The sequence below is a fragment of the Apiospora kogelbergensis genome (genome assembly GCF_038363985.1).
Source record: "Apiospora kogelbergensis strain CBS 113332 chromosome Unknown utg000009l_segment0_segment0, whole genome shotgun sequence".
Taxonomy (NCBI): domain Eukaryota; kingdom Fungi; phylum Ascomycota; class Sordariomycetes; order Amphisphaeriales; family Apiosporaceae; genus Apiospora; species Apiospora kogelbergensis.
Genome location: NW_027117426.1, coordinates 275,515 through 299,840, shown reverse-complemented (window position 1 = coordinate 299,840; position 24,326 = coordinate 275,515). Strand labels below are relative to the sequence as shown.

Sequence of the window (24,326 nt, the reverse complement as noted above, 5' to 3'; positions counted from 1 at the left end):
GGTAGTTAGTAGGAATTAGTTTGAAATTATAAGCATACGTCATACAGAGTCTCTTCGATCCCGCATCGTCCTCTCGAACTCCTCGTCAAACAACGTCCGCGGACTCAAGTTCACGGGCGCGAGGGTCCAGTTGTCCTTCTTGGCACACGAGTACTCTATCTCGATGGTGTTCTCCCTCATGACCTCGAGCGTCTTCCTCGTCTGCGACGAGAACGGCCGGGTGCGGCCCGCCGGAACGCTATGGAAAGAGGCCAGCGTCCGTTGCGACGAGTTGTTGTTGTGGTGGCTGCTGGTGTTGCTGGTGCCGCCGCCTTTGCTGCGGGGGGTGCTGCCGTGGGGGCGTGCGGTGTGGCCGTAGCGCAGCGTGCCGGCACGCGATACGTCGCGGATCAGCACGCGCAGGACAGGGATGCAGGCGGCGATTATGGTGACGGCGATCTCGGCGGTGCCGTACACGACCACGGATGCTATGTCGACTAGGTGAAGACAAGGGTCAGCTCATGCGCTAGGTGACTTGGTTACAGGATGAAAATATTTGAACTCACAGGTTGGGTCGGTACTACTCAAGTTGATAAGAGTGCTGGCCTTGATAAACGAAGATGCACCGGCACTGAAGCATAACATGTTAGTTGACATCACAAAGTGTAATAGGGGCCGCTTTACTTACAACACCATGGAACCCAGGGCAATGGTCACACCCAGCTTCTCCCTCTTGTTCATCTGCAGACCCAGTATCACCGGCATTGGAAGTATGGCGAGAATGATGTCCATTACTCCGGACCAGATGGACGCCCCAATGGCAAACTGGGTGACAATGCTCGGAGGCCAGCATGTGCCGGGTACTGTGTAGTCCCAATGCCTTTGGATCGGCATACATTGAACCAACGTAAGGACCTTGTGATCAGTTAGTAAAGTGCATAACATAATCAAAATGGGGAAGGTTGGACGATTCCACTTACCATAATTCCAGTCATAAGCAACGCAATGGATGCAACAATGAATATTGTCAACACCCGTTGCCACCGGAACGCGAGGAGGCGCAATAGCGATACACCGGCCGAGGCTTTAGAGAATGCGACAGCAAGGACTGAGGGGGCCGTGGTTATGTCCTGCAACATGAGCAGCTCTACCGATGACTCCGGACGCATATCCCAGATATGATTCCCTGAGCCCAGTCCAACACTATAAACAGACAAGACTGTCTGAGCAACGAGCAAAATCTGGACCAAATTAGCAACATTTTTCTTCCACAGGCCCATGGCCTTAAGAAAATGGCACTCACCCAGGCTATCAGTAAGAGACAGTCGTCAATAGGGAAAATGTGGCCCTTGAATATGCGACAATAGAACCTCAAAAGGACAAAGACGCTCGCAACTGCCGTCAACGTCCATGTGGAAGCGACTATCCAGGGCCCGTTGGAATCGTGGGGTAGAGGCGTAGTCATGCCGGCGTCGATGGGCGCCATGACGAAGTCATCAGGGCTGGCGTGTGTGCGATGTAACAGCAGCAGGCGTAGCTAGCAGATCTCGAACATGGTACACATATCAGATGCGTAAGAAGAAAACAATGGGGGTGTCTGCTGGACTGGAGAGATATAAGGATATGTCCGGCGGATGAGACGATTTCAAATAGAGTAATTAGTAGGTAGGATGTGGCTCTCGGCTTCACGATCAGGCGTGCTCGTTCATGAGACGGAAATGAGTCAAGCCAAAACACTGGAACTTGGAAGTCGGGGGATTTTTAAAACTCTGTCGACCTGGTTTCAGACAAGGCATTGACAAGCCGTACGTCCGTCCAACAAAGACGGGCGGTTGACGTTGCCCGAAGTTTGTCAACCACATGGCATGTCTTCGGGCATTAGGCTTCTCTTTGTCGTCAGGTGGGAGATGAAAGACTCGGGGCAAGAAGATGGACGATTGGTCTTCTGCCTCGTGTATTATGGCCACTCAACATGAAATTCATCAAACTGCGGATATCTGTTACAGATTCATTGGCACATGAAGTTGATGCCCGGCACTAGCCAGGGTACCCCTATTCAGGTTCCATATGCCATTGAAACTAAACACCAGGCCGCGACCAGCTATTGGCTCATCCGCTTTCGCGCAGTTTCCCAAAACATTACGTCTCCGGCAGGCGAGACCAGAGACAGCATGATGCATTTCTGATAATGCATCGTTGGCACACTCGTGAATCTGACATTTGAGCCGAACGTCGGTCATGTGTCGGAACATCGTGTGTGGCGTGGCGTGTGGCTTGTCTGTGGCTAGTGGCTTTACCCCTGAATCCCAAACGACCGGTTTCCCCGGCACCCCTGAGCGACTTTTATTTTTAGCGTTGGCAATCGGGCGATTCCCCAGACTCGAGTCAGGCGTGGAGTTATGCTTTCATATATTGGCAACCCATTCTCACGTGAAAGGCCATCATCATCATCAACGATAGGGAAGGCGAGCAACTAATTGTCGATGTTCGCATTTCGGAAAATAGCTTCATTGCTCTGTCCCAGCAGTTGCACCCTAGGACCCCGAAAAGAGATAATGATCAGCGGGATTATAACTGCGTCACTTATCCACCGCCTACCAGCAGGATATGACCCGGAGGTAGTGTATGATAATTATCGGGCGTCGTCTTGACTACTGGTTGCGATCCCCAATAATGTTACTTTAAGGTCAGCGAGAGATGTAAGTTTCTTACAAAGCGAGATCTATATACCCATGCAGTACCTCAGTGGGGATAGGAGCCTCAATTACCCCAGCTCAAGGTCTAGGCCATACCCTGGCGAGTCACGCCCTTGGCCTGTGTCTAGGGAAGCCCGTCATTGCAACGAGTCAGCCCCGTATGGCCAAACTCGGATATATAACCTCATTAAATTCAGTATTTGACATATTCAGTGTCTAGTCAAGAAACTTGCCTTTGGAAATATTATTTTGCTATTTCCTGCTTGGTCAATGTCGATCTATCAACCTAACGACGTTTGAAAGATGGACTCCTCACGCACGGCTTTTGTCAATGGGTCTGGGGCTTCTGGGATTGAGGATGACTTCGAACCTGGCTGTTTCTTCTCATATTTCGTAAGTTGTGGCAGCGGAAACCATCATGCATAATTCTTTTCCTAATATCACCTCAGACAGGGCCTAGGGATTTGGAGCACCATTCAAGATGGCCCTATTTCTTCCGCATGTATGGCAGTGTCATACCCCTGATGATTCTCCCTCTGGCCTTTGTGGCAGCTTGGTCGACAGTCATCACTACCATATGCAAATATCTCCACAACAGTTCGTTGCTGCCTCCTGGAACTTCGTGTTTTCAGTCGTACCTAGTGGCTTACTATGTGTCTCCTCAGTCGCCATGAACCCGGTCCTGCTGACGGTGCTGGGTTTCGTCGTCGGTCTATCCCTGTCCTTCCGGAGCTCCACGGCGTACGAACGCTACAACGAAGGCCGGAAGCTCTGGGCGCAGCTGGCGTCGAGCACGTCGAGCCTGGCGCGGCTGGTGTGGGTGCACGCCGAGGAGCGCGCGGGCCACGAGAAGGAGGACGTGCTGGACAAGGTGGCGTTCTGCAACATGCTGGTGGCCTTCGCGGTGGCGCTGAAGCACCAGCTGCGCTTCGAGCCCTACACGTGCTACGGCGACGTCGACCCCCTGGTCCGCCACCTCCCGCTCACGGCCCAAGAGGCCCCCGTGCGCGCCGAGCCCGACCCCTCGGCCTGGAAACTGCTCGGCTGGGTCCTTGGCCTGACCATGGCGGAGCCCAACCCGCGCCAGTTCGTCAAGGCGCCGCCGCGTCCGCTCGGCAACGTGCCGCTGGAGCTGCTGTCGCACTGCTCCGCTTACTTGAAGCGCATCATGGACAACAACACGTTCGTCCGCGTGCCGTATCAGACCTCGGCCATGAACTCGATGGCGCTGCTGCACGACATCCAGCAAGGGACTAACCGCATCGTCGCCACGCCGCTACCGCTCGCTTACTCCATTGCTATCTCGCAAATCACATGGGTTTACATCTTGCTGTTGCCCTTCCAACTATTCAATACTTTGGGCTGGATCACTGTGCCGGCCTCCGTGTTCGCCGCTTACATCATCCTTGGCATTGCCCTGATCGGCCAGGAGATCGAGAACCCCTTCGATGAAGGCGTCAATGATCTACCCCTTGACACTTTCTGCGACCAGATCCGCCGCGACGTGCACCTAATTACCAGCCGCCCGGCCTCGGACGCCGATAGTTTACTTCAGAGGGAGGACCATGCTGTGTTATGGCCGGTCCACGGCGGTAGCTATCATGACATCAGGGCGGAGTCACTGGAGTCCATTCGCAAGCTGCTTGCAAGAAGGGTTGTTCCGTAGTGCCAGACACTCAGTGTTTCGCTCAAGGCGGGTAGAAGTAGGTCAAACCCTGAAAATATACCCAAAGGTTTAGCAATGATTCCACATAGCACAATGAATTAAAAGAACCATTGAATTTGTGACAACGAGTCTAAATGGTCAGATCATGTGGCTGCTTACGTTGCTCGCTCCTTATGGGGTACACTACCCTATCAGAAACTTTTAAGTCAGCAACATCAGCTGGGAGCTGAGCTTGGCGGTCCACGTAGCTTGATGCCAAGAGGAGGATGGGCTTGGTATAATACCTAGCGAACGAGCTGTTGCCTGTGTTTAGTGATAATTTCGCAGAATACGTCTAAGATTAGAAGTTACGGCCGATCGACACTTGCAAACCAAATCTCACGTCGTTAAGATTGGAAATGATATTCACGTGCTCAGGTCTTTCCGTAAATACCAGTTGAATGGTAGGATATCTCTGTGCTACCTAGTCTAGTATAGGCAGGTAAGGTAGACATGTCGGAGAGATGCTTACACTCGTGCCTGTCCAATCAGCATTGCGAAGAACTTGGAGAGTTGCATGTAAGATAGCGGAGGAGATGTTGTCATGCCCAGTATAACCACTATCAGGAATATGCCGATACGGATACGGGCCTCCAGCTCTGTTAATGCGTGAGGGAGAAGGATTTCCGGGGCTGTGACCTGGGGTGACGTCGTCTTACACAACAGCCAGCAATTGCTAGGTATGTAATGTAGGTGTACAAAGCTACCAAGAGCTGAGCGTAGATTGAGACAAAGCTTGGTGACGCTATCAATGCTTAGAGTCGCTGCTCGTACGGGGTGATGATACTACACACTGTAACGGTTGCTTGGCGAGCGCGGAACAATCCCGAATAGCTTCTCCATCAGCCCAGGCTACGAGTATACGACGTATCCCAAAGGTTGCCCCCTAAGTATCGCAAGTAGCGTATTCTCAGTGCTCACTCACCTGACTGTCCATACCAGCCAAGTCGCTCATTGGAATCAGGAATACTACCGCCATTTCTCAAGTATAAAGAGACCACCGTATCCCATCTACTATCCTCATCAAAAACCCTCATTCTCTATCTCTTCTCCCAGAACATTCTACCAAGCCAATCCATATTAACAACCACCAAAACCCAAACCGCCAAAATGCAGTTCTCCATCACCGCCATCTCCTCCTTCTTCCTCGCCGCCACGGCCGTATCCGGCCTGACCGTCGAGGAGGCCAGAGAGCTCCGCCCCGTGCTGGATGCCTACGTCTCTCACCTCGACACCCGCGACTTGAACAAGCGTAACTTCTGCACCGATAACTGGGGTGACTGCCAAACCTGCTTCGACAAGTATTCGTTCTGCCATCAGGAGAACATTCCCAGCACCATCAACTGGTAACGTCCCTCCCTGAACCTTTGAGCTCTCCGTTATTCACTTCTGAATACTAACACCGTTGGGACAGCCTTGCTACTTGCAGCTCTTGCCCTGGAAAGTGCTAGAGGGAGACAACCAGAGACACTAGTCTTGATATACGGAAGATTGGTGGTATCGATACGAAGTCCGAAAGGAATGGCGATGCTTCGGGCAATTGGTGGACCTGGTGGGGGAGGAACGGCGATTTATTTTCTCAAGTCACTCTTTACAAGTATATCTAGTTAGCCACTAGCACTCCGCTGTTATAAACGGCAAACTACTACCCTTCAGAGCTTGTCGTTCATAATCGTGCGAATACCTGGCGAAGACATTCGAGAGCTGCCCATGTAACCCCTTTCTACGTACACGCAACCCGGCTCTGGAATTGGGGCTGATGGCATTGATCAGCATCGTAGGCTCGACCGTGGCTCCGCGAGAAAGCAACAAATCCATCGTATCTCACTTTTTCGTCCGTCCAGAGCGGCGGCGTTCATGGGCGTCATATCACCCCTGACCATGCTTGATCCCCTCCTGCCCTTCAGGTCAGGGTCCATTTCATGATCAAGCAACCACTCGGTGATAGACTTGCTATGCATTGCAATCTCCCTATTGCGCCCGATATGAGCTTTTGTCCAACTGGACTAGAGTCAAACACTCACAAACCCATTGGGCAACGTGACATATCCTTATTGATTTGATCTGCGTCCCATCCATGCTCGTGCATGACTTGAAGTATCTCGGTATTACGGGGAAACCGGCAACCGGCAGAGAGAAAAAAGTATTTTCCTGTTACAGAAGCGCCGTTCTCAAACAGGAATCGAAGGACATGTGGGTGCTTATCAACTACAGCTGCATATGCGGCCCTGGTCAAGTCCCCGTGCATGTCCGGTGAATGATGCTGTTGCATTTCAGCGACAATGTTTTGAACGCGAATACGATTACGCCCCGCCTTCTAAAAAGGTGGTTGTCTTAGCTGGTTTTGTGGTGGATTTGTCAGTGCTAGTTACTTGATATTGCCTATGTTAGACATGGTTAGTGCTGGACCATTATTCCTTCGAGGTTGCCTTGAATAGTGTGGGCACAAATGTTATGTTTCTTGCGCATGTCTGCTGAAATAGAGGTCTATATAAGACCCCTTGGAGTCACATACTAAGCAAGAATCCGGTGTCCAGTTCTCCGCAGCCTCTGGAAGACCATGTCCGGGTCGTAATTTCTAGAGGCAACCATTATCTTGTCAGTCGCATAGGTGGTAATGGGGTCCTGGCCAGTATAAGCGTAGTTCAGAAAGCGCCAATTCCAGTTGATACCCAACAGTGTGGCATAAGCGTCCACCTCATCCTGCCACCTTTTCATAATGGGTAGCGCAATGGCCTCGTTCTCAGCCCCTTTGATCGATAAACTAGCCAGAAATAGCACACCGTTCTCGCCCTTAGATTTGGCCTCAAGGTTCATGGAGTTCCCGCCGTTCGCGCGGCCGTGCTCTATCATGGCCTGCGTCAGGGGAAACATGGAGCAGAGGGTGACGAGCTCGCTATCATGGGCGACCAGTCCAGCCAGTTTGCCTGCAATCAGCTCCTCATGCTTGTCGGCCGCGAACTTGATAACACGTCTGTAGTACGTATCAGCATCATGTTTTAAGCTAGGTCGGTGTGCTTACGGATCATTCTTGTAAGTCCCGGTCAGCCAGATGTTGCTGCAGCCAAAATCGTTAGTGAGTGTACGAGGCATAATAGCAGACTTGGCCACCTACTGTAGCCCCTCGGGCTGGCCAAGGTCGAACTCCGCGGTGATCTCATACATAGGTGCCGAGCGCAGCGAAGTGCTGATGAGTCCCGACGTGTTGAGATAGCGATCGAAGATCGGCGGATACGCCATGTCGACCGTGTTGTCCATGGCCACTCGCACGACCAGGGACCGGGCTATGGGACGAGTCAGAAAGAAACAGTACGATGGGTCTTTCTTACCAGAGTGCGTGTAGGCCCAGTAGAGCATCGTGGAGCTGTTCTTGTCCAGGTGGTTTTTCTCGACGAAATCCACATACGCCGCGGTTAGATCGTCGGCCGCGCTCAACTCGTACTCGGCAACGCCGCCCCAGATGTTGGGCTTCTTGGGGTCGGGGAACTCAATGACGTGCATGTCGAAGCGGGTGACGAGCCCCAAGTTCCCCGAGCCGCCCTTCAGGGCCTGCCACAGGTCGTTGTGCTCATCCGCATTGGCGTTCACAACGGTGCCGTCGGCCAGGACCACTTGGAAGTTCTGGACGTTGTCGCAGGCCCAACCGTGGGAAGTGGAATGGAACGAGTTACCTCCGCCAGTTATAAAGCCGGCCACGCCAACGCCGCCAGCACGGCCTCCCGTCACTGTGACACCGCTAGGAGGTGGTCAGCGAGGCGAGGCAAGACATGGCACAGGATTGGCACTTACAACGGCTCCAACGTCTCGTACACGGACTGCCATGAACACCCCGGGCCAACGGAGGAAATCTTCTTTCCGGGATCGTAACCTGTCTGGTTCATGCGACCGAAATCTATCGTGACACCCTCCTTGGCGCTGTTGGACGCCGGGAAGTCGCTGTGGCCGCCGCCAAGAATACCAAAGGGGCATTCGTTGCGCACCACTGTTTGGATCACGGTAGCCGTATCTTCGGCGCTTTGAGGCAGCACAAAACACCAAGGACCCAATGCAGCGCTGGAGGACCAGACGGATTTGGCGCGGCCCTGGTATTCCTCCGTGTCTGGGTAATAGACCTTATCCATCAGCGATGACACCTGCGACAGGGCATTGCACTATCTTGTCAGCACGGGTTGTTAAGGGGTGGTCAGGGGGTCACTGACACACTTCGTATCTGTATCCGCGCTCGCGATACGGGCGTAGTGTAGCAGCAGAAGGCAGCTGGCAGCAACCTTATTCCGGTTCATTTTGTTGTCCTCAGGATCCAATGTGTATGTTCTATTGGGCAAACAGAATGACAGGAAGCTCGATTTATAAACCACTGATTGCCGTACCCGTCAATCTCGACCCCTCCACTACATTAGTAACTGCACTCATATGATTGGGTTGTATCTTTGCACTGCATCATCGTGTGCTGCGCCGCCGAGGTACGAACGAGCGATGGAACGTCACGGGAGAAATGACGATCTCAGTACCAATTGGGAAGACAGCATCGGATGATCCCCCAGTGGATTCTTCCATGTACTACACGCCGAGCATCCGTACTGGGAAACATAATTGCATCCCCATGATCTGTACATAATTTATGGGCTGGGGGGACATGCAATAGATTTGGGCTTCAATAAAAGCTTAAAACAAAATTGACACCGCTTCCAGAGGTACTATCCATTAGATTCATATGCTGCGGTTGACATCCTCTAAACCCTCAGCCCTAGTTAGATCCAGATATCGTCGTTCGCCCGCTGCTCCTCGAGGTGTGTCAGGATCTGCCTATAGTCTTTGCAGACGTGCTTGGCATCCCAGCCGTCGCTTCCTATCGAGCCGTCCGGGAAGGTTGTGTGCGTCCCCTCAAGCGCCATGTCACCACAGCACATGATGCTCTGCCGGAGGTAATCGAAGCAGTGGGAGAGGTGCCACGCCTCTACGTCTGCCCCTTCTTCGGTGCTGTTGTCGGATGACGTCATGGTGGCAAAGGTCGACACGATGGAGTGCAGACAGTGCAGCTGGTGCGTCACGGAGGTGGTGAACGTGTTGGGGCTGTAGCCCACCAAGGGTGTAGGCAGGTTGTTGTATTTCTCGGGATCATGGACCTTGACGTAGCCAAGACCCTCTGGTGAATGAATATTGTGTTAGCAGCTGTGATGCCAACTGTGCTCACGAAGGGCGTTGATGTCACGTACTGGGTACGATACTCAGCCACTTCTTCTGAACCTTCTCGGTGAAGAATTCAGAAATGTTTTCCGGGACGAAGGCCGTGTCGGGTGCGAAGGTTGTAATTTGCTGCGACACTGTTTCAGAAGTGAGCACACTCGCCGCGCAACGTGGGTGGCAAGGGCCGTTACTCACTCTTTGGGGCAAAGCCGGTGAGATCACCTGCAACCTCTATCTGGCCATATCGCTCCTCGTGGTAACTCCTGTCGAGGACCAAGCCTACTATCACCAGCACCAGGACGGCATGCAAGACCCAATGCAAGGGAATCATCGTGTACTTCATATGTTGTGATCTCAGCCCCCGCGCACGCCTGGAACCAAGATGATTACCTGGGTCGTCTCCCCAGTCTTGTCTTTCCTCCTTCCCTATCAACGACTCGAGAGCCTCAGTCCTCGTATCTCCATGAGCTTCCCTTGCCAAAGAGTCTCCCAAGTCACGATAATGTGCCATTCCTCTATGGCTCTTTGAGAATATTGAAAACATATAGGCTATTTCGCAACCATGAATGTCTACGACCGGCACTCAATAGATTGATGGATAGAAGAGGAAAAATCGATGTGGTGTCGGGCTTCTGGAATAAAATTTCGATCCATTGGATGACTCTATCTGCTCCGGCTGACTGTCCGAAGTCTGCTATCTTTCCCATGTATACTGTGGGGTTGCCTAGGGGGGTGATAATAAATCGCTGGGTCTTGGCATCGGTTCGTCTACCTACTGGCCTGTGTGAGGAACGGTACCGAAGGAGAATTGAAAGTCCACATTACGGCGTATAAACTGCACCACGGTCTAGTCTCTAGTTTGTTGATTTTCATCCGCTGGCCGAGTGGTCCGTAAAGCGTGTAAGGAGTTCTGCCGGGCTTACTCAGAGACTTCCCACCCATATTTTCAGTACCACCTTCCAAAGCGGAAAACTACAGGGAGATTAAGAGGCTTGCAAGTTCAGTCCTTAAAATTGGTGTTGTAAGTATCAGTTTGTACCTCCGTGTGCCAGGGACTAGTTGCCGCGCAAGTTATTCGCGGCCCTCGATGACGGCATGACGTTAGCGGACGGGTTGCAAAGTCATTCCCGGGCTCCTCGCCACGCTGGAACAGCGGTGAGACCACCTGCATGATATGATAGCTCTTTAATTTAGGAGAATAATGATGTAGTATATCGCAGCTCTTTGGAAAGGTTGGTGGGACTAGACATGCGGGCTCCAAAGTCTGACTGCATATCGTCCTACCTAATGTGTGGTAGCACAGCTGCATCTAGGTGGCGTATACTAAGGCACCCTTAGATTTCGCAACCTATAGCTTCCATTTTCGTCAAAGGACAATGCAGATACGCAGATACGAGCTCAATGGCAGTCCGGCTTGCGGCGAGAATCTAAAGGTAATTCCCCGTAGCGACACGGCAACATACTCTATCTGTTGCCATCGAGCATTCTGTTGGTCGTCTTTCTCTGCTCCCGGCACCCCAGATATACGTCCTGAAATACTTCGTATCCAGTTCGCATTCGTCTTGATTGCTGTGCACATCACCATGCTCAACCGAGAGGAGAAGGAGTTTGAATCGGAAGGTTTGCTGGAACAGGCGGCCGCCAGGCCATCCGATTCTCAAGGTTCCTATACACTTCTTCGAAGTGGACTTTTCATATCTATATTTTTGAACATCGCTTTCGCCTCATTTACTATCTGGCATTGTCGCGGTTCTCACTCGTCTTATGATCGTGGCTTTGCGACCGACCTAGGTGCGTACCTCAGCACGCAGTCTTTCTGTTCGTACTCTGACGCTAACGTGAATCATCAGGGGCTGCCAGGGGCGCAATTGAGTTGATCCAACATGATTTTGGCGGCGGCGTGGAGCTCGACGAGGATGGGAACTTCCTGACCGACTCGAGGGGTTCCGAGTACGTTGGACCGCCCTCGCCCGCGGTCGACCAAGCCTGGGACTACCTCGAACGCGGTATGAATATCGACCTGCACGGGCAGGAAGGGGCCGAGGTGCAAACATTCAGGTGGCCCGAGACGGGCGCCTCCTTCACCGGGCTGGAGGTGTTCCACTCGCTGCACTGTCTGAACAAGCTTCGCCAAGCGCTCTACCCCGAGGCATACGGTCATGTCTTCGCGGAGTCTCACGGGCCGATGCGGAAGGACCATATCGGTCATTGCCTCAACCACCTGCGACAGTCTATCCAGTGTCACAGTGACCTGACCCCGATGGAGTGGGAAAGGGTAGGCAACAAGCTGATTCTGAGCACTAAAACGCCACACACATGCCGAGATTTTGACAAGATTCACCAATGGGCTTTAGGAAGGATGACGGATTACAATGGTCTTCCCACTGTTATGAATGGTACTTTAGAGATCGTCGCCTAAACGCTTGTCTTGTAAAGCCGGCTGGGCTCTTACAAAGGTTGTCCAATAGCTTTCTTCAAGAACATCTTTTTGAACACGGGTATCCATCCGTCCATCCACGTACATAACCCCGCAAATGATAAGATGCTTACCGTAAGCTTACCATAAGTAACAAAGGCAGTAGATTATGCACATCTACTAGTAATCGCATCTGGTAACCCCACCTTCCTTTCTGGTATACCTTACTTATTATAGTCTTAGCGCGCATGCAGATGTGAGGGTCATGCAGGGTATGAGTAAGAACACCGAGTGAGACGGGGGTCCAGGGGTTAACCTATTTCATGACATCAGAAACCTCGGTATAGCTTATTATGCATTTAATCGGTTTCAGGGTTCTTGGTATGCCCAACTCTAGTGCATTTCCAGAGAAAACACCGTATGCTGCCTTGTAATAATTGTGCAGCGGGTTGTTGTTCACTGCTTCTTCCGCCACTCTAACCCAGCGTTTTGTTTCGTTGAATAATACAATGGCGAGTGTGGCCCAGAGCTCGGATTTTCTTTTACAGGGGAGTGACTACGATGATACTGAACAGGTTACAGAGTAAGCGACAGCTCTCCTTCTTGATTCCCATACCTGAGCTCTCTCTGACCGCGGGGCAGCATCAAGAAAGAGCAATGGAAAGCGCGCACGATTCTCGGCTATGTGCTCCTCTTCTCTGCTACGGTTTTGCTTTTACTTGGAGCTGCTTGGACCTTATCGTCGTCCGCTCCGTCACCGCCCATGGATAGAAAGCCCTCTGATGCTCCGCTAGAACAAATATGCTCTAGGCCTCGTACGAGGCGGGAATGGAGGAGTTTGACGACGGGAGAGAAGAAAGACTATATGTCGGCCGCCATGTGTCTTTACACGAAACCGTCCCAACTCAATGGTGAGGGATCGCTGCTTGATGATCTCACCTGGGTGCATATCATGCAAGACGGTAAGTCGAACAGACCCCGATTCTTTCTCTCTCGGTTGGCCTCGTAATACTGACGAGCTGCCTGCGCAGCGCATGATAGAGCCTTGTTCCTACCTTGGCATCGCATGTTCCTCCACATCTACGAGCAACACCTACGAGAATACTGTGGATTTCAAGGTCAACTCCCGTCCGTCATCGACCATTGGAGCTGCGATTGTCGTTTCATCACTGCTGACAGCTATCTGACAGATATTGGGACTGGACGACAGATTGGCAAAATCTGAGCAGTTCTTCGATATGGGATGACGAGACCGGATTCGGTGGCGAAGCAAACAAAGACTTCAACGCGGGATGTGTGACTGGGCTTTTTGGGAGTGTCCAGGCTCTTTATACACAAAATGGGAGCATCTTACCCCATTGCCTGTCCCGGAGCTTCCACAACTACGAGTCCGGCGAAGGAGGCAGCCTCTCTGGGGATTTCATCAAGCCCGCGGCTATGAAGCGACTGGCCCAAGCAAAAAACTACGGGTCGTTTCGGTACATGCTTGAGGGGTTTGCCCACAACTTTTTCCATTACCAGATAGACGGCGATTTGAATACCAGCGCAGCGCCCAACGGTACGTTATTCTGTCTTATTATACGGTAATCGCGGAAGGTCTAAGGGGCCAGGAAAACGCTGTCTAATCTTTGCGAGAGTGCCAGATCCCCTCTTCTGGCTTCACCATGTTCAACTAGACCGGCTGTGGTGGCTGTGGCAAGAGGAGGATGCTCGTGCCCGACAGAACGATTACTCCGAGTCGGAGCAACAGCCTTCGTCTTCCGGCCCCGCAAACCTGGCAGACGTATTGCAGTATGAAGGACTTGCTCGGGCCATAAGGGTCGGCGATGTCATGACGACGGAGTCCGGTCCGTTATGCTATCGGTATTCAAGTGTGGCGTGATATCAGGCCAATAGGAAATTTATCTTGCCAAATAAGTCAGCTTACCGTAGTACAAAAAGTACTTAATAGACCCACACTGCAATATTCTATACCGGAACTATGTATTTAAGACATATAAGAAATCATGACCATGCACGTTAGTCGTTGCAAGACTTGTACCTCTTTCTTTCATCTAACATCCACAAGCTTGTCGCTCATAACCTTGACCATGAAACCGTACGGTCCTCTTCCGCAGCAAGACTTTGAAGTCGAGGAGACTCTTGCCTCACAGGAATCGACCTCATTGGATGGCGGCCATGAACGCTCCGCCCCTTCGTTACGTCGATTAGTTCGGCGCTGGACGCTGATAGAACTGATGCTCCTTTTCTTTCTCATCGCCTTAAGTGCCAGTTGGTTTCTGCACCTATTTCTTTCGACGTCAGGCCCGCGTGAGCTTGCCTATTGTGAGATTCTCCCCATCTTTTTCATTGGCTCAGGTGTCTCTCCAATTAGAAAAGCTGAATTATTTCTAATGAGGTGTGCTTCCCTAGTTGGTGCTCCCGACAAGATCGCAGTACCTTTCGACCACGACTGGGTGGGCCTGGAAGATGACGCCCTACCGGGTCATCGCTATGCCGACGAAAAGTGGCATGATACGATCCCTAGTATGTTTTCCGTTGGAAATCCCAAGACAATGAATGCCCCAAGCTAATACGGTGGCGTGCCAAAGAGGGCGGAGGATCCGTGCGTGTAGCCACTGCTTTCGCCGATAAATATTCGCTCCCCAGGGGTGCCGAGTCTACACAGTATCCAGGGGAGATGCATTACATGATCGCGGGCTATCACCAGCTACATTGCCTTGTAGGTACCTTTCGCCTCCTATCGCCTCCATTACAAGACAGAGCTAATGGGACACGAACATGACAACAGTCTGAGATTCGGGATCAGCTCTACGAGCCCGCGGCCATCGACGCACTGGAGGACGGGTCACGACGGGATCATGTGCTTCACTGCGTGGAGGCCGTGCGGCAGGCGCTGCAATGCTTCCTGGACCCGACCCTTGTGAACCTGGAGCCGGCGTGGCCGCATGTGCCGAACGGGCAGCTACATGTGTGCCGCAACCGTGCGGCGCTGGGGAAATGGGCCGAGGAGCATGCGAGCCCGATGCCTGGCAGTATGTAGGCCAAGGCAGCTCATGGTTTCTCTGTTTCCGGGCATTATCCGTTAGAAAGTCGTTGAGATGCATTTAAGCTATATTATTATAACCACAAACGCTTTGGCTTTCGAACATCCTGGTCTATCGCGATCGCACCATGGCGCCACATAGAGCAGGGTGAACCGAAATCCCGCCATAGGAGTGCTGTATCACGTCAGACAACAATCTCGCCCGATCGCAGCATCAGCCAGCCACATTCGGGCCCAACATGCGTGGCATACATCTCATGATCAGACAAGAGAGCTTCTTCTAGGTCACTTGACTAGGCACTTATCAATGGCTGATATACGCATACCTCCCAAGGTAGGTGGTACAGAGCTCTGTGTTACAACGGGTTCTCAGTAAGTATCGTAAGGGCTGACTAGGGTCGGGCCTCACCCCAGTCCTGGGTAGCATTGACTGGGTCTGGGCCATGATCGTCCCTGCGAGCTCATCTCTATGCAGTATAATCCCACGAAGCTGATGGCGGCTTATTCAGGGGTGTCATAACTGCGGGGTTGATCCCTGCTCACTCGGTACTGCTGCTCCCCATGCAGTCTCTAAGCTAGTTCGAACTTGATTGGCTGGCTTGTACCTGCGGGATCTCTCGGTACAGATTCACTTTTTTAGGCCCGTAAGACTTCATGTACTATGCAGTACCTGTTTAGTATGGTACTATATCCCTATCATAGCGGTTGTGCTACCACAATTCAGTATAACCTTAGTTGAAAGGAAGGAACCCTTCTAAGCCAGCTATTTACGGGGTCAAGCAAGTTCCCATGTCAAACGACATCTGTCCCCTATTGAAACATTTTCAATCCGCTTCGTTTCGAGTTTCGAGCTCCTCGTTTCCTCTGCTCTTCTGCTTTCCCAGACGTTTGTCGCTTCTCGGTCTATTCTTGATAAAGTCATCATTTGCAAAGTCGAAATTTTATAATCAGACACGCAAGATGGCCACCCATCTTTGGAGCTATATACGAGACATAGCACAGAACATCTACCGGCGACACAGCAGCCAACGTTTGGCAACTGACGGCTCGGAAATTGAAGACAGCGGGGAAGATGGCCTGCATGGACACGAGAGCAAAGTCAACAGTGGACACGACAGCCGCAGCAAGTCGTACGCCGAGATAACACTGGCTTCAATGCCCTCATGGCCATATTGGTTTCTTCTCGCTGTATTGGCGGCCATCGCCTTTGCTTTTGGCGTCCAAGCCACAGGGTCTTTCTTCAGGACGAATCTGATCGCCGAGGTCCTGACCAAGGACGGAAAGGACTTTCCCCATGGTCAGCTCTCTTACTCGGTGGACTTCAGCCCTCTGCCATGCGGAAATACCCCATCGGAGGCTATCGCACGCGGCTGCCACTTCGACATGGTCGCCACGGCGTGGCTGCCCCCACGGTGCATTGACACGGAGCTCATGGAAGAATTCCTGTCGGAGCACCCTTGGCGCTTCTACGCCGACCAGCAGGGGCGCAGCGGCTGCCGGATGACCCCGATACCCTGGGCAGCTATACCGCCGGCAGGATCTGGACGACCAACCGCTGGCATGTGGCCCACTGCCTGTACATGTGGAGGAAGCTGAACCGGGCGGTTGTGCATGGCTGGAGGACGGACGCGGAGTCGGTGCAGCAGCATCACACGGATCATTGCTCCAAGAGTATTCTGGAGTTTCACGAGCTGGATGGGCTACATGCGTACATGGAAGTAATTTACCCGCCATGCTGAACGACATAGAATTGTATATTATGATACCAGTTTTGCTGGACTTACGCGTGCCGTGCTTTCTCACTACCAAAATTGTGTTTATTCTATCAGATTATAGATTATGTGCTACTAAATGGGAGCTAACATCTCGTTTAGGAGACTTTGGTGATAACATCAAGTGACTACTCACCTTGCGGCTTTCTCGGTCCTATTCTACCGACGCCGAAGCCTCGCACTAGATTGGAGAAACCACAACTTGGTTCGGTACTACATACAACAAGGAGCACAAGTATTAGAGATCTAGTGGAATTCAATGTGCAGAAATGTTGCTGACTGGCAGCTTTGGACGCTTACACATGGCAACCGAGTCTTACTGCAGCTTTGGACGCTTACTCATAGCAACCGAGTCTCACTGCATAATCTATGTATCTAGCGGTTCTCCTGGGGTGGGGTTCGATTATCTCTAGCACATGCGAAGTCATAGACGCCTTGGGGCTGACCTCCCTTGATCGCATTGGTGGTCTCGCCTGCGTATAGTGCTCGTATATGCAAGTGAAAACCTCTCATCGCGAGATCAACGGCTACTCGGACCATGTCCCTGATGCAACTGGCGATACGTTAGCGAATACAAAGAGCCCACGCATGATTTGGTGGCTGAACTACTGCACAGAAGAGAGCGGGGGAGTTCATTCGAAACAAGGCTCATCAGTCACAAAGAAATCACGCGTGGCAAAAGGCAAAGGCAAAAGGACATTGCATATCACATAGGCTGGGGACTGCATTTCGACCTGCCTAATGTATCAAGTGGATTTGGCAAAGTTGGTGTTATTCCTACTTGTCAACACATCAGGCAGGCTAGTCTTTGGTTGGCACAAGATCATGCACATCAATTCACCCCTTGTGCTACCTTGACTACTTACTAGTATACCTGATTTATACTGGTCATAGTACATCGTGGTAATAACATGAGGAAGAACTCAATGGCAGCCGGTACAAGTGCGGTACCTTCAAGATCGCCATGAGAGGTTCGCGAAACGCATCTCATATCATCTCGCGTACCGAGTCCAGCGGATGCCGCGGCTTACTTGTCTGGCAGAAGTAGAAACAGGTCAATCATTGGTGTGTACAAGTCTTACACAGATTGCGGCTCAAAGTGTTTGTAACAAAACGCCGAAAAGGCTAAGCGATGATTCAACTTGGTGGTGCTGATAAGGTCTTTGGAATGAACTGAGAATGCTATATAACCCGTGTTGCTATCACCTTCCACGAGTCGATTCAAACATCCAAGCATCGTTCTCGACAACTATCAGTTCTTAACCATTGTTATTAAAACGTTCCTCGTATCGAAGCATCGACTTAACAGACACACCGTCACAATGCAATTCAAGTCTTTCATCATCCTCTCCCTGAGCCTCGGTGCGATGGCCGGACCCATCAACAAGGAGTAAGTATCAAATCTTATATATGTATCATTGTATCACCCAAGCTAATATTGCAAACAGCGTAAGCCTGTTCCAAGACCGGACTCAGTCCATCCACCTTGAATGCTAACCAAGATTGGCCTGCAGCGCAACTCGGAGCGTTCGGGCTCTGTCGCCGCTATGGAGAAGCGCCAGAAGTATGCGATTTACGCGTCCGGCAAGGATGAAGATGCCTTGGACAAGCGCCAGAAATATGCTATTTACGCGGCTGGCGAGGATGAAGATGCCTTGGACAAGCGCCAGAAATATGCTATTTATGCTTCTGGCAAGGATGAAGACGCTTTGGACAAGCGCTCGAAGTACGCGATCTACGCGGCTGAAGAGGAGTCTACGACCATCAACTAATGATGCACAACCCACAGCGCAGGCAGAGGTGGTACCGCAACGGCTACTAGGTAGACCAATATTCAGTCTGCACTTACCAACTTTGGGGTTCCAGAATGCCCTTCTTTCCTACTCTAACGGAGCCGATTATAAGTGAAAGCCATATTCCCTATGCCACTTGACGACACGGGCCACAATATATGCCTTTGGTAAAGGCCTGTGAACACATTCCAGGTCCAACTCATGAACCATATGCGTATAAACCGGTGTAAATTAATCACCAAGAACCTTACTAGGCTTGTGCTTTACAGCTGGTCCTCACCAATAATATGTGCCATTCCAGACCCATTACATGAATCTTCAGAAGTGAAAGCGTTGGGGCTGTCGGTCTGTGAGCCGAATGGAAAGGATGTATGAGTTCGGACTTGGCAAAGCCCCATGCTTCGCTACTTGAAAGACTTTCTCCGGGGCGTTTGGGCCTGGTGCAGAATTTGATATCTGCCGGCGGCGTATTGATTGGTCTGCTCAAGATTTGGAGTGGTGGTTATCACCACAACATACCGCCCGTATGACCAAGGAGAACTTATCACCAATGAGGCTCCCGCCCATGGACCCCGAAAAGTTTGGCTTCACTCGAGCCCAGAGGTTGGTGAGACCTTGTTTCAAGCGAAAGTCCCCGGGCGGCGCGAATTCTCGAGCGATCAACACTGTCCACAACTAATCAATGCCGCAATTAGCGAGGGAGATCACGAAAAAATTAAATCTGAGAGCGGAAATCACCATACGTGTCTCAGATTAGACTGCGTAGGGCTTGACTGGCCATGCGGTGTAACCGTTCAGAACATCAAAGCACGAACCTATTAGCTGTACTGGCAAATCAAAACTGGTTCGGAACGTTGCCGAACACGTCCCCCATCATTGGTGAGGCCCGAGCCAAGTAGGTAAGTATGTTCTGGAACTCCCCACAGGAACGTCAAGTTCATGGTGGTGTGAATTCGGGTGGTCGATATCGTCTTTTGGGGGATATAGTGTACATATAGCCGAATGAGAAACTAATCCAGCCTTGCCTTTTCTCGCTTTCCTTTTTCCCACAAATTCCCTTGTCCGATGCTCTCGCCAGAAGCGGTAGAGCCAAAATGTATTTGACAACGTTATCCCAAGTCTGTCTCGCCCTGCTGTTTTCCCACCTCTCCGTCACGTACCTCCTGCACCAAGCCAAACGGTGGCGGTCCGCCCAGCAAGTGCGGGCGAGCCGGCGGTGCAAGGCCGGCAAGACGGAGCGCCCCTGGGACGTCCTGGGGCTCCGCAAGATCGCGGCCTCGGTGCGCGCCGTCGTCCGCGAGAACCCGGCCGAGTACCTGGACACGCTGTGGGCCGAGCACGGCGACACGTACGTGGCCCGCTTCCTGGGCGTCCGGGTGGCCTTCACGCGCGACGCCGCGAACCTCCGCCACATCCTGCACACGCGCTGGCTCGACTTCGACGCCGGCCGCAGCATCCGCGAGCACATGATGCGCGACATCTCGCCCCGCAGCATCGCCGTCGCCGACGGCGCCGCCTGGCGCGAGAAGCGCAATATGTGGCGGCTGCAGTTCTCGCGCCTGCCGGACCTGTTCCACATGCCCTCCCAAGACGCGCACTTCCGCCGTCTCTTGGCGCGCATTCCCGCGGGCGGCGAACAGGTCGACGTCCAGGCGCTGCTCGTGGACATGGCCACCGACGTGCTGCAGGAGGCCGTCACGGGCGACTGCCCGGACTGCCAGGTCCCGGACCGCCAGTCGGAACGCCAGAGGCGGTTCGTCCAGGCCGCGGCGCGCGTGCAGCGCAACGTGGCGTGGCTCGGCAACCTGGGGCCGCTCTACCAGTACCTGCCGCAGGGCAGCTGGAAGGCGGACGTGGCCGTCTACAAGGCGTACATGGACGCCATCATCACCAGAAAGTTCCAAGAGATAGCCGAGACCACCTCCCCGGACCTACAGGTAGGGGACGACGGCAACGAGGTGCGTCGCTCGATTCTCGATGGCCTTGTTCGGTACACGGATGATCCGTTGGAGATCAGAGACGCCATGATCACCGTCTCGTTCAGCAATGACTCGCTGGCCGGCATCATGGCCGCCACGGTCTGGTTCCTGTCGCGCCACGCGGACGTGTACGCCGAGCTCCGGCGGAGTGTGCTCGACACGGTCGGCTACGAAGAGCCCACATACCAGCAGATCGGAGGATTCCCCTATCTTCAGCAAGTCGTCAACGAGGGTTAGTGACTTCTTTCAAGTTTTTTGTTGTTCCTGTCCCTCCACCGTCTCCTGCCACTGCTAACTCGCGCCGCAACGACTGAAGCATTGAGACTCCTTCCCCCAATCCCCGTCAACGCCCGCATCGCCAACAAGGACACCTGGCTGCCGACCGGCGGCGGACCCGAAGGCAAGGACAGCCTCCTGATCAAGAAGGGCCAGCCGTTGGTCTTGTCGACCTGGGGCGCGCACCGCCACCCCGACGTCTTCGGCGACGACGCCGAGGAGTTCCGCCCGGATCGCTGGGACGAGCTGCCCATCGACACGCCGGGCTACCTGCCGTTCCTCATCGGACCGCGCACCTGCAGTGGACGTAAGTGGCTTTCTTCTTCTCTCTTTTTGATGTATTTTCCCACTGCAAGACACCAAATTGGGAGATGCTAATGCAAGCCGACGGGCGACGCGCTCCAGAGACCTATGTGCAGCGGCAGTCCACCTACACCCTCGTCCGGCTTGTGCAGTCGTTCGCCCGCATCGAGAGCCGCGACGACCGCCCCTATGCGCCCCGGACGCGGCTGGCCCTCTCCAACCGGAACGGCATGTGGATATCGATGACGCCGGATCCTCTGGCGAAGACGGTTGAAGGTTTGTAAGCTGTTGGAATGCGTGGATGCACACGGCGATGGGGGATTGGCCTCTTCTTTTCCTTTTCTCATTGCGTTCTCGGAGTAATAATAGCCATTGGTTGAAGAGTGTATTATATTCGTCCCCATTCGTTTCTGCTGGTCCCAACTGAACGCTGGGATATTTGTTTCCGGGGGCTTCTCGGGCCGTTGTGTATGTGATAGGAATACTTGTACTGATTAGAGGTAAATACGGCGAAATCGGCTATTCACGGAAAAAGAATGCGCAATGTCGCAAATTACTACTTGGTTGCTCAGTGATCTGCGGCTCAACGACGGCACCCGGTGCCGGATGAATATGAAACCGCTTGCCAGGCAGACTGGATCGCGGGAGATAGATGTCCCTGCATCCAGGCAGCTGCCGGCGGTTCCGCGGAGATGTGCGGTGATGGACGGAGAATGTGAGTCACGAGCGTGGTGGAACTGAAGCTACACCACCAAACTTGAGAGGTCCGGTTCCTGCGGTTGGAGGCGGGGTCATGTATGGGTGACGCAGCAAAGCGACGTTACAGGGTGCGCTCTTGGGGCTTGGTGTAGGATATCAGTCATCGCCATTTGCTTTTGTGCTACGAGAGGCGCAATAGTGCGGCTCAACATTGAGTTGGCTGCCCGGCTTCGGCTACGGGAGCGGACAGAGCCGCCGGCTACCGTAGGATCCACCCGCGCAAGCTTCGGGGCCAGTAGGTTCGCCAGAGTAGAGTTGCGACTAATAAAGATGGATGGATGATACTATTTCTTTCTACTTCTTCTTCACGTCGACAATCTCTCAGCCACCAGAAACTTGCACTGCACTAACAGAATCACCATGGCTACCACTGCGACAGACAAGATGATCGACGAAGCCCTGTCGTCCATCCAGGCCGCGCCGGCGACCCTCGCCCTGCTGCGCCGCCTGCACACGCAGGCCCTGCACGAGCCGGCCTACGTGAGCACGGACGCGACGCAGCCGCAGGCGGCGGCGCTCGACCGCTTCGTCGCCCTCGAGCCCGACAAGTGCGCGCTGGTGTACCTGCTGCTGCGCGCGAGCGGGGCGCGCCGCGTCGTCGAGGCCGGCACCTCGTTCGGCGTCAGCACCGTCTACCTGGCGCTCGCCGCGCGGCAGAACGCGGGCGGGACGGGGGCCAAGGTCATCGCCACCGAGAACGAGCCGTCCAAGGCCGACAGGGCCAGGGCGCACTGGGCCGAGACGGGCGAGGGCCTGGGCGAGTGCATCGACCTGCGCGTGGGCGACATCCGCGAGACTTTGAAGACGGACCTGCCGGAGCAGGTCGACTTTCTTCTGCTGGACAGTACGTGGGAATTCACTGACTGCTTACCTGTGGATTGATTGATGGGCGGCTAATCGGGCGTGTTCTTATCTAGTCTGGGCGGTCCTCGCACTGCCGGCGTTGCGTCTCGTGCAACCGAAGATGCGAATCGGTGCGACCGTGGTGGTGGATAACGTCGTGGCCGCCAAGGAGAAGTACGCCGACTTGTTAGTGTACCTCAACGACCCCGCCAACGGCTTCAGAACGTCGACCGCGCCCTACCACGGCGGGCTGCTCGTCGCCGTGTATGTCGGGGCTGAGTAAAGTGACAGACGGGCCTTGCTGAAGCGGTCGGAATGGAGAAGATGTCGTGGCCGAGCTGGGAGATCAAGCGGGGTCATATGGCCATCTTCGTCCGATCTTTGGGGACACAGCAATTTATGGTTGGTGGTTGGTGGACTATGAAATGTCGTACTACGCACATCTCGTCTGGCTCGTCAAGGGTGGTGGTGTTGTTATCATCAATTTCGAAGGCCGGGGGAGCTTTGCTGCATAATTCGGCGGGTCCTGGGGGAGCTAAACTAGGTTATCGTCCTTGCAGCTGGGGGGTCAGGAGAGCCGCATTCTGGTTTGGTTAGCAATGTTGGATTTGCTTATCGGGAACCCAATCTGTTCGAGGGACCTGAATTGAAAAAAGTGACGCGGCCTTGCAGCAGAAACGGCTCCCCAATCTGAGTGAATGAATGACCAAGCGTGACTCAGATGGAGAGCTTATCATAGTGTAGAGGGGGCTGGTTGGGGGAGGCCAGTTTCTGGCCAGTTACAGTGCTAGCTTTGAGGTTGAGCCCTGCCCGCCCCCCAAGAACCCCAAGGCCCCAAGCTTCTGTTACCGGGGCCTGGCGATCCGGCATGTTACAGGTGATGGCGGGCAAGCAACAGTCTTGGTCGTCGTCATCTTGGTCGTCGTCATCTTGGCCATTCGGGGCTGCAGGTAGAGCAATGAGTTGGGTAGGCACTTCTACTTGGACAACGGGCCAGACAGAGTAAATCCAGAGTTGTTGATTGGCAGGGAGGTTAGCTGAGGGCGGACAAGGCAATTGTAGACATGTTTTAGGTTCAGGGGATCGGATCAGAGATCGAGTAGGGCCAAGCCAGGAAGGGTCTCGAGGCCTTTTAGTCTCTGTCACAAGGGGCCGTTGCCGAAAGCTTGGGCGGGCTTGGCAGGTTGATCGCCATGCACCATGACTTAGTTCAATCCCGTTGATATACAACACAATACACACAACCGGTTCATGTTGTGATTCAATGTCGTGTCTACCGAAACATCCAAAATTGTGCAATGATTCGGCGCCCGTCGATGCTCGGATGCACATAGCCCATTGCGTATTGGATTCTAGTGTTTGCAGTCGAGTATGTATGAGTATCAGCAACAACAGACAGATCCCGTATTGAGTCCATCTCTTGCTGCTGCTGCTGCTGCTGCTGCTGCTGTTATCTCCGTCTCTCCAGCGTCCATGGCCTCCCGCAGGCATCACCCCCGTCGCCTCTGCAGACCCGGCATGCGGCCCTCGTCTTGGCATCGGAATCTTAAGCACACACCTTACACAGCTCCG

General features: G+C 53.2%; 12 protein-coding genes across 12 annotated transcripts; 9 read left to right on the top strand and 3 right to left on the bottom strand.

The window, feature by feature from the left end:
* Positions 1-39: 39 nt before the first annotated feature.
* Positions 40-1,465, bottom strand: PG998_013130 (uncharacterized protein; the record flags this gene model as incomplete). The annotated part of the gene is made up of 5 exons (XM_066879946.1): positions 40-476; positions 546-610; positions 668-894; positions 960-1,220; positions 1,283-1,465. The coding sequence occupies 5 exons, from the start codon at positions 1,463-1,465 to the stop codon at positions 40-42; spliced, it is 1,173 nt and encodes a 390-aa protein (XP_066724085.1).
* Positions 1,466-3,345: 1,880 nt separating this feature from the next.
* Positions 3,346-4,341, top strand: PG998_013129 (uncharacterized protein; the record flags this gene model as incomplete). The annotated part of the gene is made up of 1 exon (XM_066879945.1): positions 3,346-4,341. One exon carries the CDS (start codon positions 3,346-3,348, stop codon positions 4,339-4,341), a length of 996 nt encoding a protein of 331 aa, XP_066724084.1.
* Positions 4,342-5,490: 1,149 nt separating this feature from the next.
* PG998_013128 (uncharacterized protein) lies at positions 5,491-5,730 on the top strand (the record flags this gene model as incomplete). Its single annotated transcript, XM_066879944.1, has 1 exon — positions 5,491-5,730. The coding sequence occupies one exon, from the start codon at positions 5,491-5,493 to the stop codon at positions 5,728-5,730; it is 240 nt and encodes a 79-aa protein (XP_066724083.1).
* A 1,164-nt stretch (positions 5,731-6,894) lies between these two features.
* Positions 6,895-8,646, bottom strand: PG998_013127 (uncharacterized protein; the record flags this gene model as incomplete). The annotated part of the gene is made up of 6 exons (XM_066879943.1): positions 6,895-7,354; positions 7,403-7,438; positions 7,496-7,664; positions 7,710-8,116; positions 8,170-8,531; positions 8,584-8,646. Coding segments are annotated over 6 exons (1,497 nt in total), but the record flags the coding sequence as incomplete, so codon positions are not given.
* A 485-nt stretch (positions 8,647-9,131) lies between these two features.
* PG998_013126 (uncharacterized protein) lies at positions 9,132-10,078 on the bottom strand (the record flags this gene model as incomplete). The annotated part of the gene is made up of 3 exons (XM_066879942.1): positions 9,132-9,526; positions 9,597-9,704; positions 9,763-10,078. 3 exons carry the CDS (start codon positions 10,076-10,078, stop codon positions 9,132-9,134), a joined length of 819 nt encoding a protein of 272 aa, XP_066724081.1.
* Positions 10,079-11,150: 1,072 nt separating this feature from the next.
* On the top strand, positions 11,151-11,986 carry PG998_013125 (uncharacterized protein; the record flags this gene model as incomplete). Its single annotated transcript, XM_066879941.1, has 2 exons — positions 11,151-11,229; positions 11,418-11,986. The coding sequence occupies 2 exons, from the start codon at positions 11,151-11,153 to the stop codon at positions 11,984-11,986; spliced, it is 648 nt and encodes a 215-aa protein (XP_066724080.1).
* Positions 11,987-12,746: 760 nt separating this feature from the next.
* PG998_013124 (Tyrosinase) lies at positions 12,747-13,865 on the top strand (the record flags this gene model as incomplete). The annotated part of the gene is given in 4 exon segments (XM_066879940.1): positions 12,747-12,945; positions 12,959-13,115; positions 13,174-13,541; positions 13,627-13,865. 4 exon segments carry the CDS (start codon positions 12,747-12,749, stop codon positions 13,863-13,865), a joined length of 963 nt encoding a protein of 320 aa, XP_066724079.1.
* Positions 13,866-14,452: 587 nt separating this feature from the next.
* PG998_013123 (uncharacterized protein) lies at positions 14,453-15,026 on the top strand (the record flags this gene model as incomplete). Its single annotated transcript, XM_066879939.1, has 2 exons — positions 14,453-14,509; positions 14,775-15,026. The coding sequence occupies 2 exons, from the start codon at positions 14,453-14,455 to the stop codon at positions 15,024-15,026; spliced, it is 309 nt and encodes a 102-aa protein (XP_066724078.1).
* Positions 15,027-15,989: 963 nt separating this feature from the next.
* Positions 15,990-16,625, top strand: PG998_013122 (uncharacterized protein; the record flags this gene model as incomplete). Its single annotated transcript, XM_066879938.1, has 1 exon — positions 15,990-16,625. One exon carries the CDS (start codon positions 15,990-15,992, stop codon positions 16,623-16,625), a length of 636 nt encoding a protein of 211 aa, XP_066724077.1.
* Positions 16,626-18,123: 1,498 nt separating this feature from the next.
* Positions 18,124-18,573, top strand: PG998_013121 (uncharacterized protein; the record flags this gene model as incomplete). The annotated part of the gene is made up of 3 exons (XM_066879937.1): positions 18,124-18,163; positions 18,234-18,250; positions 18,304-18,573. The coding sequence occupies 3 exons, from the start codon at positions 18,124-18,126 to the stop codon at positions 18,571-18,573; spliced, it is 327 nt and encodes a 108-aa protein (XP_066724076.1).
* Positions 18,574-19,688: 1,115 nt separating this feature from the next.
* PG998_013120 (cytochrome P450 oxidoreductase/alkane hydroxylase) lies at positions 19,689-21,436 on the top strand (the record flags this gene model as incomplete). The annotated part of the gene is made up of 3 exons (XM_066879936.1): positions 19,689-20,805; positions 20,890-21,156; positions 21,255-21,436. The coding sequence occupies 3 exons, from the start codon at positions 19,689-19,691 to the stop codon at positions 21,434-21,436; spliced, it is 1,566 nt and encodes a 521-aa protein (XP_066724075.1).
* Positions 21,437-22,271: 835 nt separating this feature from the next.
* On the top strand, positions 22,272-23,037 carry PG998_013119 (O-methyltransferase; the record flags this gene model as incomplete). Its single annotated transcript, XM_066879935.1, has 2 exons — positions 22,272-22,755; positions 22,829-23,037. 2 exons carry the CDS (start codon positions 22,272-22,274, stop codon positions 23,035-23,037), a joined length of 693 nt encoding a protein of 230 aa, XP_066724074.1.
* Positions 23,038-24,326: the final 1,289 nt, after the last annotated feature.